Consider the following 14,812-nt stretch of genomic DNA (forward strand, 5'->3'; position numbering starts at 1 on the left):
TGCCCGGCGCATGCGCATGTTACACAAATTCTTCCAGAAAATAGAGAAAAGTGAATTATTTCCTAACCGGTTCTATGCAGCCAGCATAAACACTGCTATAAAATGTTAGTAAAAACAATCCAGTGATACATAAAGTGATTGCATATCATGACCAAATATGGTTTATATTATATGTTATATATTTATATTTAATCAATTAAATTTGTTATTTAAAGAAAACCTCACGGAAAATTCCAGCCCTAAATGATTTCACTGGTGAATTCCATCAAATGTATAAGGAAGAAGTAACACCAATATTAAAATTTTAAGAAAATAGGGGATGGACACGTCCCAGTTTGTTTTATGAGGTACACATAACTCTAATAAAAATACCTCACAAAAAATAAAGACTAAATTAATATCATTCATAAAAATCTATGCAAAAATCCTTTAGAAAACTTTAGAAATCAAACTCAACAATATATACTGAGGGTAATACATTATGGCCAAGTGGAGTTTATCCCAGTAATGCAAACTTGGACTGACACTTGAAAATTAATACAATTCACCATATTAATAGAATGGGGGAAAATATATAATTATTTCAATAAATTTTAAAAAGGATTTGACAATTCAATACCCAATCATTTTAAATCAACGAAAATAGAACATCATCTATCAAAAGAAATCTATCAAAAACCCTACTGCTAAAATCATAATTATGTTATATTGAAACTTTTTATCAGAAACAAAGCAAATGTATCCACTTTCACCACTTTTTTCAACATTTTATAGGTGTTTTGTTCATGGCAAAATTATGCTCAGACACTGAGATTGTCTTTGCCAATAATTGATTTAGCATAGTTTCAGTGCAGGAATTATAACTTATAATAATGTGTCACAAGCCAACAGCATACAGGATAATATTTCTTAATAAGCAAATAAAGAAATATACTCCAATGATAGATAAGTATATCATTGTTCCAGGCAAAGGGGAGATGAAAGAAATTAAGTCCAGATTTAGCTGAGGTGCACCTCTCTACGGGCTGGTTCTTGGGAGAGCTGGCTCAGCCAACCAAGAGCTGATACCCAGCTGCCAGCGCAAATTGAAAGTCCCTGTTGCTGGAGTGCGATGCTAGTGGAACACAGGCACCAGTGTTGGCGGGCACGATGGTCTCCTCCACGGGCCGCTGCAGTTTTCACCAGTGCCGGCAGAGAGTAGCCTGGCCACGGCAGGAGCTGATGCCCCAGGGTCTTCAGAGAGCTACTTAGATGAGCCAAGAGTAACCTTGCCCAGACTGAACACTCTTGGTACCAAAGTTTAAATGTTCGTTACATCATAGTCACTCCTCCATGTGTTCATATCAATAAGCACAATAATTCTGATGACATCATCCAACACAGCCCCTCATGTAAAGAAATTCACCCTTCGATCAAAGTAACTTCACTTAAGGCATAACAAATCATAACAAACCAATACACAGCAACAGGAAATCCTAGCCAGCATAATAGGGCAAGTAGGCAATAAAAAAACGCAACTATTAGAAAGGAAAACATAACTTATATACTACTAGGAATTAGGCTTCCAGATTTATACACCCTTAGCTTTCATTGTCTCTGGTTTGCTTGGTACATTCTTTATTTAAATCTCAAAATAATTAACTCATCCCCACCTCCTGGGTCAGTCTTATTGGCGATGGTTCAATCTCACAGAGGCATTTTTTAAGTCCAGGTGTATGAATCCTTATTAGTTAAATAATTTTAACAATTTATTAGGTTTTGTTGTTGTTAATTTGGCTTAATGTGGTTGAATACTGTACTGTTCTGGGCCCACAGTGGGACGAAGTTATAAAAATGTGTGATTACAGAGTAAATAAAAAAAAAATTTGTTCCAATTGAGTAAACCACCAAAGAGGCTCATAAAGTGATTTTTAAAACTTTGAACCTGATGTGATTTTATGGCAAATTTCCAAGTCCATGAAAGTGAAAAGCGTTAGTCAGATAAAGTCTGCAACAGTCCTACCACAGGGGAAGCCGCGGTTTCCCTTCGTTGATTCAACACTTCCTCTCACATTGCACGGAGAGGCAGTTCCCTGGGCAAAAGGCTTACACACGAAGCCAGCAAGGAAAGGGTGCTCACTGTGCTCCCATGTCCAGCTCCTTCTCAAAACGGAAAAGAAGAAAAAGTGGAAAAACAGAAACAAAAGCCCTGCTGTTTTGAGCTGGGCCCTAATGTGGCCATGGGTCCAAAGCAAAGCCAGGCAGTTCTGCTCATGCTGGGCTGCCCTTTGGAAGGGAGCAGTGGTCCTGGGACGGCTGCTACAACCAAATGGATTCACAGAACCTGATGTGGCATAAACATAACGACACGCGATACTCACGCACAGTTTGCCAAGTTGTACATTAGCCAGTGAGTTCATTCTGTGCTCAGAAAGCGATCTGCCTGTTTGCTTTGTCCGCCTTCTGCACCAGGAGTTTACCTGCCAGCTGCAGGTGTTTGGATAGACAAGGATAGTAAGTTTGATAATAATAATGAACATCGATTGAGTGCGTCGGGCACTGCTCACTATACGTACATGCGCACGCGTGCATGTGTGCGTGCAAAATTTCATTTACTCCTCCAACAATCCTCAGGGTTCCTCTTTTACAGAGGCTGAGAAAGGTGCAGTCATTTCCCAAGGGTCTCTGGGCAGAGGCAGACTTGAACCCAGCCCCAGGGCTCACCCACGGCCTCCTGCGGTCTGGCAACAGCCTTCTGTAGAACAGGAAAGGAGATTAATTCTCGTCGCCTGGACACTGGCATTTGCTACAACAGAAGCCTTTGTCCCTTCTCCCACGTCCCTTTAGAACACAGGCGTCTTTCTCTCCCTATGGACACCGGTCCCTGTAACCAACCTCGTGAGCAGCTTGGTGGCGGATGGCACTGTCCTTTGTGTGAGAACAAAGTTGCTGCCCAAGGCCTTTGCTCCTGAAAACTCAAGCCAGAATGACTCTTCATGGCCCTGAACAGACTCAGCGAGGCTTGAGTCTGGTTACAGAATTAACTGAGTCGATGAAGGGAGGGCTGGAGGGAGAAGGGGTCCCTGAGTGACAGGAGACCTGGCAGAAGCTTTGTTGATCCACCAAATGCCTGGGAAGTGGGCCCCTTCCCGACCATGACTGAGGCTGGGCCCTGAGGGGCAGTCTGCCCCTCAGCCAGCAGCGCCCCCCAGCAGGTCACATGGGCGATTCTGGCAGTGGGAGCGGCTGTGGCCTAGACACAGAAGGGTCTGGGCCTCTGTCCTCCCCTCCCAGTTGTCCCCAGAGTTTTGCAGACAGAAATGCTGCGCAACTCTCAGCAGTGCCATGACCACTCACCAAGCAGATGGCTCTTGGCTGTAGAGATGGCAAAGCCAGAGGGGTCGTTCAGTAGACATCTTTCAGCAGACACCTTTCTTCCAGGGGTCACGCACAGCCAGGTAGAGATCGCTATCCAACAACCAGCCCTTGTTGGTTCTGTCTCCCTAAGTTGTATTATTTGGGCAATAGTACATATTCCTTTTCTAGGGAGGCTATTTACATTTAGAACGTCTTATCACATTGCATTTTGTGATATAAGAAATATATATTTGGTCTTCATCCTGGTTCCTGGCTCAGAGCTCCCAGAACCCTCTAATTCCCAGGTGATGGGGTGAGAGGAGCCCCTTCTAGCCACACCTGACATTATTCTAATGAGGGGACCTAGGTCCCTGGAGAGCTTCAGGATGGAGCTGGTCGCCAGGGGAACCAGGGAACCAACCAGGGATGAAAGGGCTGGGCCTTTCACCTCACCCCCAACCTTAGGGGTGACTGACTCAATCGCGCCTGGGTGATGAGACCTCCATCCATAAAACCCCAAAAGGACGGGGTCCAGAGAGCATGCGGTGTGTGAGTGCATGGAGGTGCTGGGGCAGTGTACCCCAGGGACCCTGAGCCCACCCCTAGACCTCACCCTCTGCGTCTCGTCCTCCCATCTGTTCCTGAGTTTGACCCTTTATGACCCTAATCTCCTAAGAAATGTGTGCCCTGAGCCTGGGAGCCGCTCTAGCAAATTCATGGAATCTGAGGAGGGGTGTGGGGACCCCTGATTTATAGGCAGTCTGTCAGAAGTACGTGTGGTCAGGACTTGCGGCTGATGTCTGAGGGCCAGTGCTGTGCGACTGAGCCTTCCCTCGTGGCTTCTGTACAAGCTCCAGGGGCTGGTGTCAGGACTGAGCTAAGCTGTGACCCCCAGCTGGTGCCGCAGAGCTGGGAGGTGTGGGGAAACACCCGTGTTTGATGTTGGAAGTATGTGCTGGTAACAAACCAGATCCTGAAATATCAGTTTGGGGATTTTACAGATTCCAAAGATGAGCACTGATTTCTGGCGTCAGTGCTATAGCTTTCCTCCAGTGTGTCCCCTCTTTTAAGTCTAGTCTTCCCATACAGTATTGTTTTAAAACTATTACTTTGAAGTCATTTTAGACTTACAGAAGAGTAGTAAACCTAGTAGGTTTTCCTGAGAGCAACCGCTGACCCAGGAGCCTCATGTATTCTGCCAGCACCTCTGAAGCAGGGACAGGTAACAGGCTACCTCGCAGGCAGGCTGGGAGCCAGCCCTGTGCAGCTGTAAACACAGTCCCAGGGAGCCCATCTTGGGGCGCCACGTGAGGGCAACCGGGGCTATGCCGTGGCCACCCCAGGGCCGGCAGGCGAGGCTGCGGGTGGACATGCAGAGCAGTGGCAGCTGCTGCAGATGCACTGTTCACATCAGAGAGCCAAGCGAGGTGGCCATGGGCCACACCCGGCTGCACGGTCACCATTGGCTGCTCTCTGCGGACAAGTGTCTAGAGCAGAGCAGCACAGGATGCCCTGCCAGACCCTGACACTGGAGTGACACAGAGCGTGGGAGGAAGCCCCTCCGTGGGCTCCAGGGCCTCCCACCGCGCCCCGGAGCGTGGCCCATGCAGGCAGGCAATGGTCCCCACATGGGCGCCGCAGCCACTCAGTGTCCAGCCACACATCTGGATTCCCTGCAGCAGCCCCATCCAGTCGCATTCCTACCTGAAAAGACACCGCCGTCTTTGTGACAAGCATTGTTCTCTGGATGAGAAGATGCACAGATTCAGCAACCGCTATGCTCCCTCCTCAGCTCAGTCACAGGGAGTCAGTCGCCTGGGACACGCTGACGTGTGACCCTCCAACAACCAGTTATAAAGTGAGCACAGGGGACGGACAGGAGAAGGTGGTTAGGAAAAACACGCAGGTAAGAAGGAAAAGCCCCTGAAAAGCTGGAACTCACTGGTCACGAGGCTGTACTTGATGTTATGCCTCCTTGTCGATGGTAAGGACCTGCGCTGGGCGCCATAGTGGGTAGACTGACCCAAACCTCCATTTACCGGAGACCTGAGTCCTGCTGGGTTTTATTTTTCCGGTTGCCGTAGTTTCCATTAACCTTTACTGGCCATGGACGTGTGCAGAGATGCAAAGGCCCACAGGCCATCTCGCCTCCACTGTGTTGCAGTGGCCTCCTCAGTAACTGGGGTCAATCACTCAAGCCAGATCAACCCTTGCTTGCCTGGTTCAGAGGCATAAGGAGCCCCAGGTGGACACGTGGTGGTCTCAGCTTCTGGTCAGCGATCAACGGGTGCATCGCTATGACCCCTGGGGCAGGCGGCCTATCTGGAGACTCAGATCTGTCTGGACAGGACACAGGACTCTATGAGCTGCTTAAGTGTGCTAGTGGCAGGAGCACGCATACTTGCAATGCTCACCTCCCAGACCGATGCGTGTCTGTGGGGGACACAGCAACATGTGATGGCCCTGGCTCCAAGTATCCGCTGTATCTGTGACACAACCCCAAGCTGCTGGGATGACTGTCTGGGAAGCTACTCCATCCCTCAGCGGGGCCTGCGGCTTCCGAGTTGCCAGGGGTGAGAACACCAGTCAGTGTCAGGGCACCAGCCCGCTGCCACTCTTCCTGTGCTGTGAAGAGTCCCCTGATGACATACAGATGCCACTGCAGTGAAGGGCAGTGTTCAGGCCAGTCTCAGGTGACTGAGTGCTCAGTGCTGGTAGGGATAGCAAGGCTGGGGCATCAAGCCCACAAGAGTGAGAGGAGGCCTCTGCCCCTACCACGACGGAAGAGGCCAATGCAGCCAGCCGGCCACCAAGCATCCAGGCCAGTTCTGCTGCAGGGTAAGCCACGCTGTGGGCACAGGCACACGGCCATGCCTGCCACCTCGCTACTGTGCCTACGGACACACTGAGTGAGCCCTGCAGCTGTGGCAGTGCAACTGGCTGGTACCTGTAGGATCGGTGACTTTCCCCCTGCATGCCCGCTGGTGGGCATCCACTCGGGGTACAAATGCGCTCAGACTCTGCTCCTTCGAGGTCCGTCCCCATGCCTTGCCCAGACCTTCCTCGTCACCAGTTTCCCAATCCTGTCCCTTCTAAGTTGCTAACTGGTCAGATCATTAGTGACCTCCCGTGACTTCACACCCATCCATACCCTGGCCCCATCACTCCAGGACAGTGGACAGCCCAGTCCACTGCTGCTAGAAGTCCTGCCCTTCACCAGTTGTCCCCTGTCCCATCGCGTGGGGCCGAGATGCTGCATCTGTCCACTTGAGGTGATGCCAGCATATCCTGCAGCCCACCAGAAACTGGGCTTTCCTTCCACAGTCAACTGGTTATGGGGACCAGACTGGAGGACCAGGCAGGGACAGCTCAGGCCCCAGGCTCATTGCTCTGTGCTATTTCAGGGCACGCTTCTGGGTGTCAGACTATCAAGAATTTCCCAGGGAAACAGATGACAACAAAAGAATGGTGTCCACAGACAGCTCTGTGCTCTTTCCATGGCCACTGTAAACCCGCATCCACAGAAGGGCCCTGATTCTGCCTCAGGCATCCTCTGACAACCTTGGAGCCGATGCTTTTTGTGTAATTGCCTAAAAGAATGTGTACCTTTTGGGTTTCATCTAGGAAATGGCAGGCAGGGTACGACTGAAGATGGGTGGTGGGCAGTCCGGGACTGGTTCCACACAGATGCTTGGGGGGGGGGGGGCGTCATCTCTGTGAGGACACAAACACCTGCGCCTGTGTGGGAGTGTTTGGACAGGACGTCTGGCGCACCTGCATCCAGTTCTGACAGTCTGCGGACTCACCTGGGTGAAGGAGGGGCCTTGGGCTGTGCCCTCCATCACATTAAAGGATTTCCCCCTAAAAGCCTCAAGCATGTTGGGCCACCTGTTTCACGCCCTGCAGATGGGGCCCCGTGGCTTCTCCAGGCAGCCTGCTCAACTCCGGGCACTGATGTCCATGGGGTGCCTGCCTGCGGGTGGGGTCGGCGGGCCAGCTGGGGACAGGCGGGGCTCAGGGACCTCTCCAGGGAACCAGCGACCAGCCTGCACTCCGTTCTTGGCTGAACATTTGCTGTTTGAATCAGCTAATCCGTCTTTCTCCTCCCCTGCCCCCAACCTCGCTTTCGGAAGAGCGTCAATATTCATGAATAAAGTAAAAATAGCACAAAAAGCTGACTCCCCATTTCCTGCCCCCAGGCCCTTTTCTTCCTTGGCCCAGCGAGTCCCGGTGGCCCCTGGTCAATGCGCCCTGTGTACCGGCCTGGCCGCCCACGCCCCCCCACCCCCACCCCCACCCCGCCCTTGGCCCCCATTGGCTGCCTCCGCCCGCAGTGGGGCTGCACGGGAGCCCACGCCCGAGGGAGGGATAAAATGCGGCCCCTGCCCAGCATCCTGCCACTTAGGACACTGCAGCCAGGAGTGACCAGGAGGAGCCACCAAGACCACGACGTGAGTGGGGAGCCCCTGCTCTTCAACGTCGGGGGTGGGGGACAGGAGCCTGAGAGGGTGGGGTGGGGAATGGGTGGGAGTTTAAAAAGCGCCTTTGGATAAAGGCAGCATTTCAAGTGCGGGTGGCCTCAAACGACAGCTAGGGGTCGTTCAGCCCACGGTTTATTACCCCAAGTCGGAGGCGGGGGAGGGGGGGGATGCTGACATTGCCCCAGAAGTGCTACAAACACTGCTTCTTCCCTTTGGAGCAGCAGGGCTGTTCCCTCACTGGGGACACGAGTGACAAGGGGCCCCTTGTCTGCCGCTGAGAATGACAAGCGACCTGGTGCCAGTTTAGCCCTACCTCGCCGATACACGTTTACATGTTTTCTCTCCACCGTGGTCCCGCCCTGGTCCTGGGCAGGTGATTGAGCTCCATGTTCTAGTCCCCCTCAAAGGGACATGCCAGGGTCCCCTGGACAACACTCAGAAATTACATTGACAACTGCGAGGTCTTTACACTACAAATTGGGTCAGAGAAATCAGGGTTTATGGTGGGTTAAATTTCATCATCTCATAATTTTTCAGGGAGGTAGTGCCCCTTCCTTAGTGGGGACCCTCACATCATGCGCAATGGGGCCTTCCAAGGAGTTGAAACACAAAAGTGCTCATTTTCAACATAAAAAGATTAACGCAGGAAAATGATGAGAGGATGAAATGAAAAGGGAACATGGATATTTGATTTCCATTTCTCTTAAAGATAAGCTTTAAACCATCATTTGTTAGTCAAAGGAAAGAATGTAACAGGAAAATTTTTAAATTAATTTGTAGTATCGTTATGAAAAAAATCACATTTTATGGTGTTTTCAAACATATGGAATATGTTTTTATACTTTTCCTTCTAAAAAAATCGCATTAGTCATACTTCAAAAATAATAATAATAATTTAACCTCCTCTCCCCCAAATCATCATGGACTTTGAGAAGCACCAGAATGAAGGAAAAGGTTTTTGTTTTTTTCATTACAAAAAAAATAAAAAATAAAAAATCAATAATTCAAAACTTGACTGCAAAGGACAAGAAAGTATGAAATGTTAAAGATTTTAGTCCATCTGAAATGTTCTCTCTACATGGGACATACCTGATTTTTTGGGACTTAGGAGAAAAGCATATTGATGGTTAACAGGGTGACTTGAGTAAAGATTGGGCCAATGAAAAATCCTCAATTCTCTTTTCCTTGGGAAATCAGAAATAAATAAAATCTTAAACATTTTATTCCAACTTATTTTTAAGATGTGACATATTCAACACAGGAATGATTTTTCAACAAGTAGATGTAATTCTTGTATTGACTTTTAACTATGAAAGTGCTAAGACTCTACCGATTGGAACTCAAGGCCACAAGTTGGTAAATTTCTCCAGCTGTGTCTATTTTGTGAAACAACTGAAAAGTGTCTTTGTAAAATGTGTCCAGACCTCAGGATAGAACAGACATTTCTGCGGTCTGCAGGCCATGGTATAAGGTGAACGTTAGGAGAGGACCAGGAAGTTTCCTTCATTGACAACTGCAGAGAAACAGTCATTAGTGGCCAAGGGGCGTGTCCCCATCCACTGAGGCAGCCCCCCAGCGGCTGTAAACAAACGCCCTGCAGTGGCTGCATGTCTGCTGTCCCCACAGGGCCAGCCTTGCTGTACAGCCTGTCCGTTCTTGTGGGTGAAGGTACCTTACGCTGATCTTCTTTAAAAGGGTTATGGCAATCCTACCATGTTTATTTTTCCAGTAAAGATTTTTATTACAAATGAGTTCAATTTATATATAAATTCAAAGGGAAGCAAATTCCAACATGTCACGATCCTCAAATTCTTCTGGAATGACCTGCATTTTTCATACTAAACTTACTTTTAAGTAATATGTGTGTGCTGATATGTGAACAGGACTTTTCTCCCATTTTCTAATTCTTTATTGATAGAGTCTAAAAGTACTGTTGATGTCTGCAGCCTCATTTGGCTCCCAGTCACCAGCTGGCAGTGACACTCTGCTCCCCTGCACTGTCTCTCATCTTGGAGCCCTGCGGGGGCAGAGGGTGGCCCAGCAGGGAGGCTGGGGTCAACCCCAGAACTCACTCACTACTTTGTCTCTGTATGTTTGCTGAAGTTTCCCACTGGCCAAACCCAACCAGAAGCCAGAGGGCCTGGGAACTTGTCGATGTAGCTGAGGGACCGAAGTGCTGGGGAAACTGCAGCAACCCCACGAGTTCCCAGAATGCCCAGCTCTGAGGCTGGAAGGGGAGATGAGCTAAGGCTGCCCAGCTCCTCCTGTGGGTTGAGCTCTGTGGAGGTAACACCATAACTGTTCTATGTAGACGCCTTTCCTCTGTGGACCCCTAGGATGTCTGAGCTGGAGAAGGCCGTGGTGGCTCTCATTGACGTTTTCCATCGATATTCTGGAAGGGAGGGCGACAAGCACAAGCTGAAGAAATCAGAACTCAAGGAGCTCATCAACAATGAGCTTTCCCACTTCTTGGAGGTAAGTCTTGCTTTTCAGACGACAGTTTATGTGCTGTCCTCTCCACTCATATGACCACCTGGACAGTTTCTTCTGAGCAGCCCTGAAAGTGGCTCGTTCCGTTTCTGGACCCCGAGGTGGCTTCAGAAAATTTGTCTGCTTGACTGAGTCCTCATCATAAGGCCAGCACCACCGGGCCCCACTGTCATCATTTCCATTTTGTGGACAGTGGGGCCATCAAGGACAAGCTCCCGCCTCAAAGGCAAGAGCACAGATGGCAAACAGCGCTGCCTTCCCTGAGAAGGTCCTGAGGCTTCCCAGTGGGAGTGAGGGGAGGGGGGTGGGAAACCCACTGACTCCTCACAGCCACGGTGAACATCTAAGAAGGTGGTTCCAGACAAGCTTCTGTTTGGGGGTAGGGGCCTACTGTGGCTTTATTCCAAGTTTAGCATCCGCTGCAGTGATAAAAGGTGCCATTCACTCAGCAAACATTCACTGAGCACATGGCACGTTCACTCTTGGGACACGCAGGCCCGAGGACGTGGCGTCTGCGTCTGAAGCAGCCAGCCTGGCACATCAATGAAGGGCTACCAGCCACCTCAGCGGGGGCGTGAGGGAGGGGGCTCCCTGGAATACGGAACATTGGACAGGAACCGTCTTCAGGCTCAGACCGTAGCTCAGGAAGCTGCATGGAGGCCCCCCGAGGAGCCTCTGCCCACAGGCAGGTCCTATTCTGGCCTGGGCGGACATATGTCCGGACTCACTTCCCATCCACCAGCTCCTGCGCTGGGACTGGCCACCTCTTGCCTCTACCGCACACCCATCTTGTGCCCTTGAGACAATGAACGACAATCCACCTGGTGCCTGACCTTCCCTTAGTGCTCAGAACCAAGGTCATTGAAGTGACACACAGGGGAAATGGCCAGCCAGCGAACCAGTGCACGCATGTGTCACTAGGAGCTGAATGGAAGAAGATTCCAGAGCTCCAGGACAGGGCCCTGCTGTATGGTGATGGGGACCCGCATACCCAGCCAGCTTAGCCTCTCAGTGCAGGACAGCCCCACCTGCCAGCAGCAGGCTGACCTGCCATCTGCAGGCTGGTGGGGTTCCCCGGTCCCACCCCACACACTGTGTCGCTGTGCATGGCACCCCCCAGAGCAGAGGAAGTGGCCTGCAGGTGTGAGGCAGGTGGGGCAGGCGTCCCCAAGTCAGATTCCGGGGTGGTTGTCACAGGCATTAGGCTGCCCCACTCACAGTCAGCCATCCATCCAGTGCCACCAATTCCGCCTCTAACTTAACCAGTGGAGAGCCCCATTTTCTTCTGTAGAAAGGGTGGCCAAGATGAGATAACACAGTGTCTAGCAAGTGCTCCCCACACAGTGGGAACTCAGTAACCAGTAACTGCTATTATCACTGATTGTAAGACACAGCGAAAGCTCCGCGTGTGGGGGCCACACTTTCTAAAAGGCGAGTCATTCCTGGTAAGTGTGTCGGGCACTGCAAGAATATGTCACTGGGTTTTACAGCAGTGATTCAGGTTGGAGGTGACTCTAGTGTGTAACTGCAGTACCGCACTGCCTTCCCCGTTTTCTGCTACTGGCAGCCGGTGCATCTTACCTGACGCATCAGGCTGAGCTCTATGGCCGGTTGCTGGTGAACACGCTGCACCGGAGTTCCTTGTCAGGGCGCAGGGCCCAGGGTCCAGGGCCATGTCCTTCCCACTTCCCTTGCAGCCCCGCACTGTGTTCCTCAGAGACTTTGTGACAATGTTCACTTGGTGTCTGTGTTGGGTTGAGAACCACCAGGACAGTCCTGTGACACCTAGAAAGGAACTCAAGTGGCAAAAAGAACACAGGAAGTTAACACATTTAGGCATGTTCCCAAGAGTTACTTCAGTGCAAACACTTTCAAAACATAAACTCCAAGGAAGCCTCCAATGCAGGGACTTCCACACACAGAAACAGTGGGAGCCTGGGGGCAAAAGTTCATTTTCAAGACAGTTGCATCAATCTGCTCAGGCTGGTCGAGGTGCTGCTCTTCTTTCCAGGTGTTGTTGTTTTAAGTACAGTGAGAGCTCTGCAGGCTGTTCCCTTCCCTTCACAAGCAGCCCGGCTCCCACTGGCCTAACGTGCGGTGGAGAAGGCACAGCCCCTGCCAAGTCCATCACAGGACAAACCTCGCTGCTGCTTTGCATTTTGTATCTCAGATTGTTTCTGTACAGATTTTTTAAACCAGCCAACTTTTCATTGTTTTGATGGCCCTAAATTTCATTTTAAAACAAGCCCGGCAACTTCTCTTATCTGTCTTAGGAAATCAAAGAACAAGAGGTTGTGGACAAAGTCATGGAAACACTGGACAACGATGGAGACGGCGAGTGTGACTTCCAGGAATTTATGGCCTTTGTTGCCATGGTTACCACTGCCTGCCACGAATTCTTTGAACACGAGTGAACTAGAAAAAGCAGCCATACTGTTCCTGCAGCGGAGACGAAGGTCACAAGAGGAAGCAGGAAACAGACGTGTGCAGGCTACTAGGAGCTGAGCTTTTCGCCTGTTGTAGCGAATTAGGGAGCTTGATTTGCTTTGTGAATGAAAAATTGAAACCTCTCTCCTGGGGCTGTTTGCAATGGCCCCATGGCATTCTGCTGTATTAGGCACTGTGCTAGCTGACTGGCCCTTGGGAATAATCACTTAGGAAAATCAGTGCTGTCACGAAGCACACGCTATGCTGGCTGCCATGGCTGTGTAGAATCCTAACCTAGAAAAAACAAAGCTGACTACCAAAACGAAGTGGACATTTGTGGGCTCCTTAGGTCTCCACTACATTTAAAATTGCAAAGCACTACCCACCATCCTTTGGAAAGGCTGCCCTTCGTTAAATTTGTTCATCGTCAGTGCAAATGACACCTAACGTAGTTAGAGGGTGTGACAATGCTGTCCCACTCACCCACAGAGCACGGTCACATTTAGATCCCTTTTCCTATGGTGAGCTGTGATTACTGAGTAAATACAGAGGGTGCCAAAAAGATGTAGACACATTTTAAGAAAGGAAAAAAAATGTATTAAAATTGTAATAATATATACTGATAACAAAAGATGAATACAAGTCATGCGTAGACATTTTTTTGGCACCCCTGGTATTTAACGCTCACAGTTCTAAATGGAAAAATGTGTCTCATAAACCAACAAGTACTGAAATTTTCACAGTAATCAGAAGAGAATCAAAATTCTGTATTTGATGGAATTCTCCTGAAGGGCTCATGTGGCTGTCTGTGGGATGTGAGGGCAGCAGGAACGTGGCTGGCTCAGCTTGGAACCAGGTGTCCACTCCGCCTCTGGAGGTTCCCACACTACAAGTAATTTAGTCTCCTGTCTGAAATGATGTGTCTGGTTGGTTGGTGAATGTCATTCCTGACTTGATCGTGCTAGGCAGGGTCTGCTCATCCGGCTGGTGGTCAGTGCAGGCAGAAAGCGGAACTTTATGCTTTTGTATGCACAAATTCAAATAGATCACGTTTCAAGTAATCAAGTTACAAACATTAAAAATCACTTCCAGGAAAATTCAAATTAATCTTATCCACCCTCTTCCTGTTTGTTTTACTTAAGGATACAGACTTGGAAATTCATAGAATTGATCGCTTGTTTTTGCATTAAAGTGCACTGTGACAAGTCTCCGTAGCCATTAAACATGAAGTACAAGTGAAATACCTGCACAGTAAAATCGAGGCGACCTGGCTTCCTCAGGGATGCAAATGCTGCATTTCCCAAGGCCAGGGCTGGTGTCCAGGAGGAACACTGGGGTGGGGCAGGGTGCGGAGAGCTGCGATTGGTCTGGACAGTCACGTGCCCGCCCCGCGGACGAGCAGATCTGAGATGGAAGGGGTTAGGGGAGGGGCGTCTCCAGGCTCCGCCCACCGCTGGCTCGGCTCCGCCATTGGGCTGCAGCTGCGCAGTCTCGATGCTGGCGTCCGGGGTCGCGGCCTCTCCGCAGCGCGTTTGTTCTCGCGCCGTCAGTGGCACCTGCTGATCCCTCTGACCCAGCCGCAGAGCCAGTAAAGAAGGACGCTGGGTGGTGGTAGCCGCTTTTGAAGCCCCTCAGGGGTGCTGCCCACGTGGCTGGACTGGGCGAGCTCTCGGCCTTCCGCTCCGGGAAAACCCCTGCAGGCGGCGGCCGCGTGGGCTGAGCTGCCCCGCAGGGCCCTCCACAGCCCCCGGCCAAACAGGCAGCAGCTCCAACACCCAAGGAGAAAGGCGAACCCCGCAGGCTATTTGCTTAGTGACCGGCTGGATTCCTGTAGTGAAGGCTGCCCCCCGCTCCCGTGTGACACTTCTGGTGACCTTCCGTGGGTTAGGGCGCCCAGGCCCCCTGGGATGGCTGTGGCTGTGGCCGGGCTCTCTAGCCGCCTTCCCCCACACACCCAGCTGATTTCTCTATTGTTTCCAACAACACTTTGTGGGCGTCCTAATTGAGCAAATTCAGGTTCACTGAAGGGATACAGCTAAGGACAGCGGTACGGTCTGAGAGCTGTTGTTAGGTGATTC

At 50.4% G+C, this 14,812-nt stretch overlaps 1 protein-coding gene across 3 annotated transcripts; it reads left to right on the top strand.

Annotated features, from left to right (window-relative positions):
• Positions 1-7,649: 7,649 nt before the first annotated feature.
• S100B (S100 calcium binding protein B) lies at positions 7,650-13,957 on the top strand. 3 transcript variants are annotated; one of them, XM_019717062.3, is made up of 3 exons: positions 7,650-7,787; positions 10,154-10,292; positions 12,581-13,957. In XM_019717062.3, the coding sequence occupies exons 2-3, from the start codon at positions 10,155-10,157 to the stop codon at positions 12,719-12,721; spliced, it is 279 nt and encodes a 92-aa protein (XP_019572621.1). In that variant the 5' UTR covers positions 7,650-7,787; position 10,154; the 3' UTR covers positions 12,722-13,957. The 3 variants fall into 3 exon arrangements, with proteins under 3 accessions (XP_019572621.1, XP_019572622.1, XP_088650327.1); XM_019717063.3 differs by having other exon boundaries at positions 7,654-7,787; positions 10,129-10,292; XM_088794201.1 differs by having other exon boundaries at positions 7,695-7,821; positions 10,129-10,292.
• The last annotated feature ends 855 nt before the right edge of the window (positions 13,958-14,812 follow it).

The sequence above is a fragment of the Rhinolophus sinicus genome, chromosome 17 (genome assembly GCF_057876585.1).
Source record: "Rhinolophus sinicus isolate RSI-liver-muscle chromosome 17, RSI-T2T, whole genome shotgun sequence".
In the NCBI taxonomy this organism is placed as follows: domain Eukaryota; kingdom Metazoa; phylum Chordata; class Mammalia; order Chiroptera; family Rhinolophidae; genus Rhinolophus; species Rhinolophus sinicus.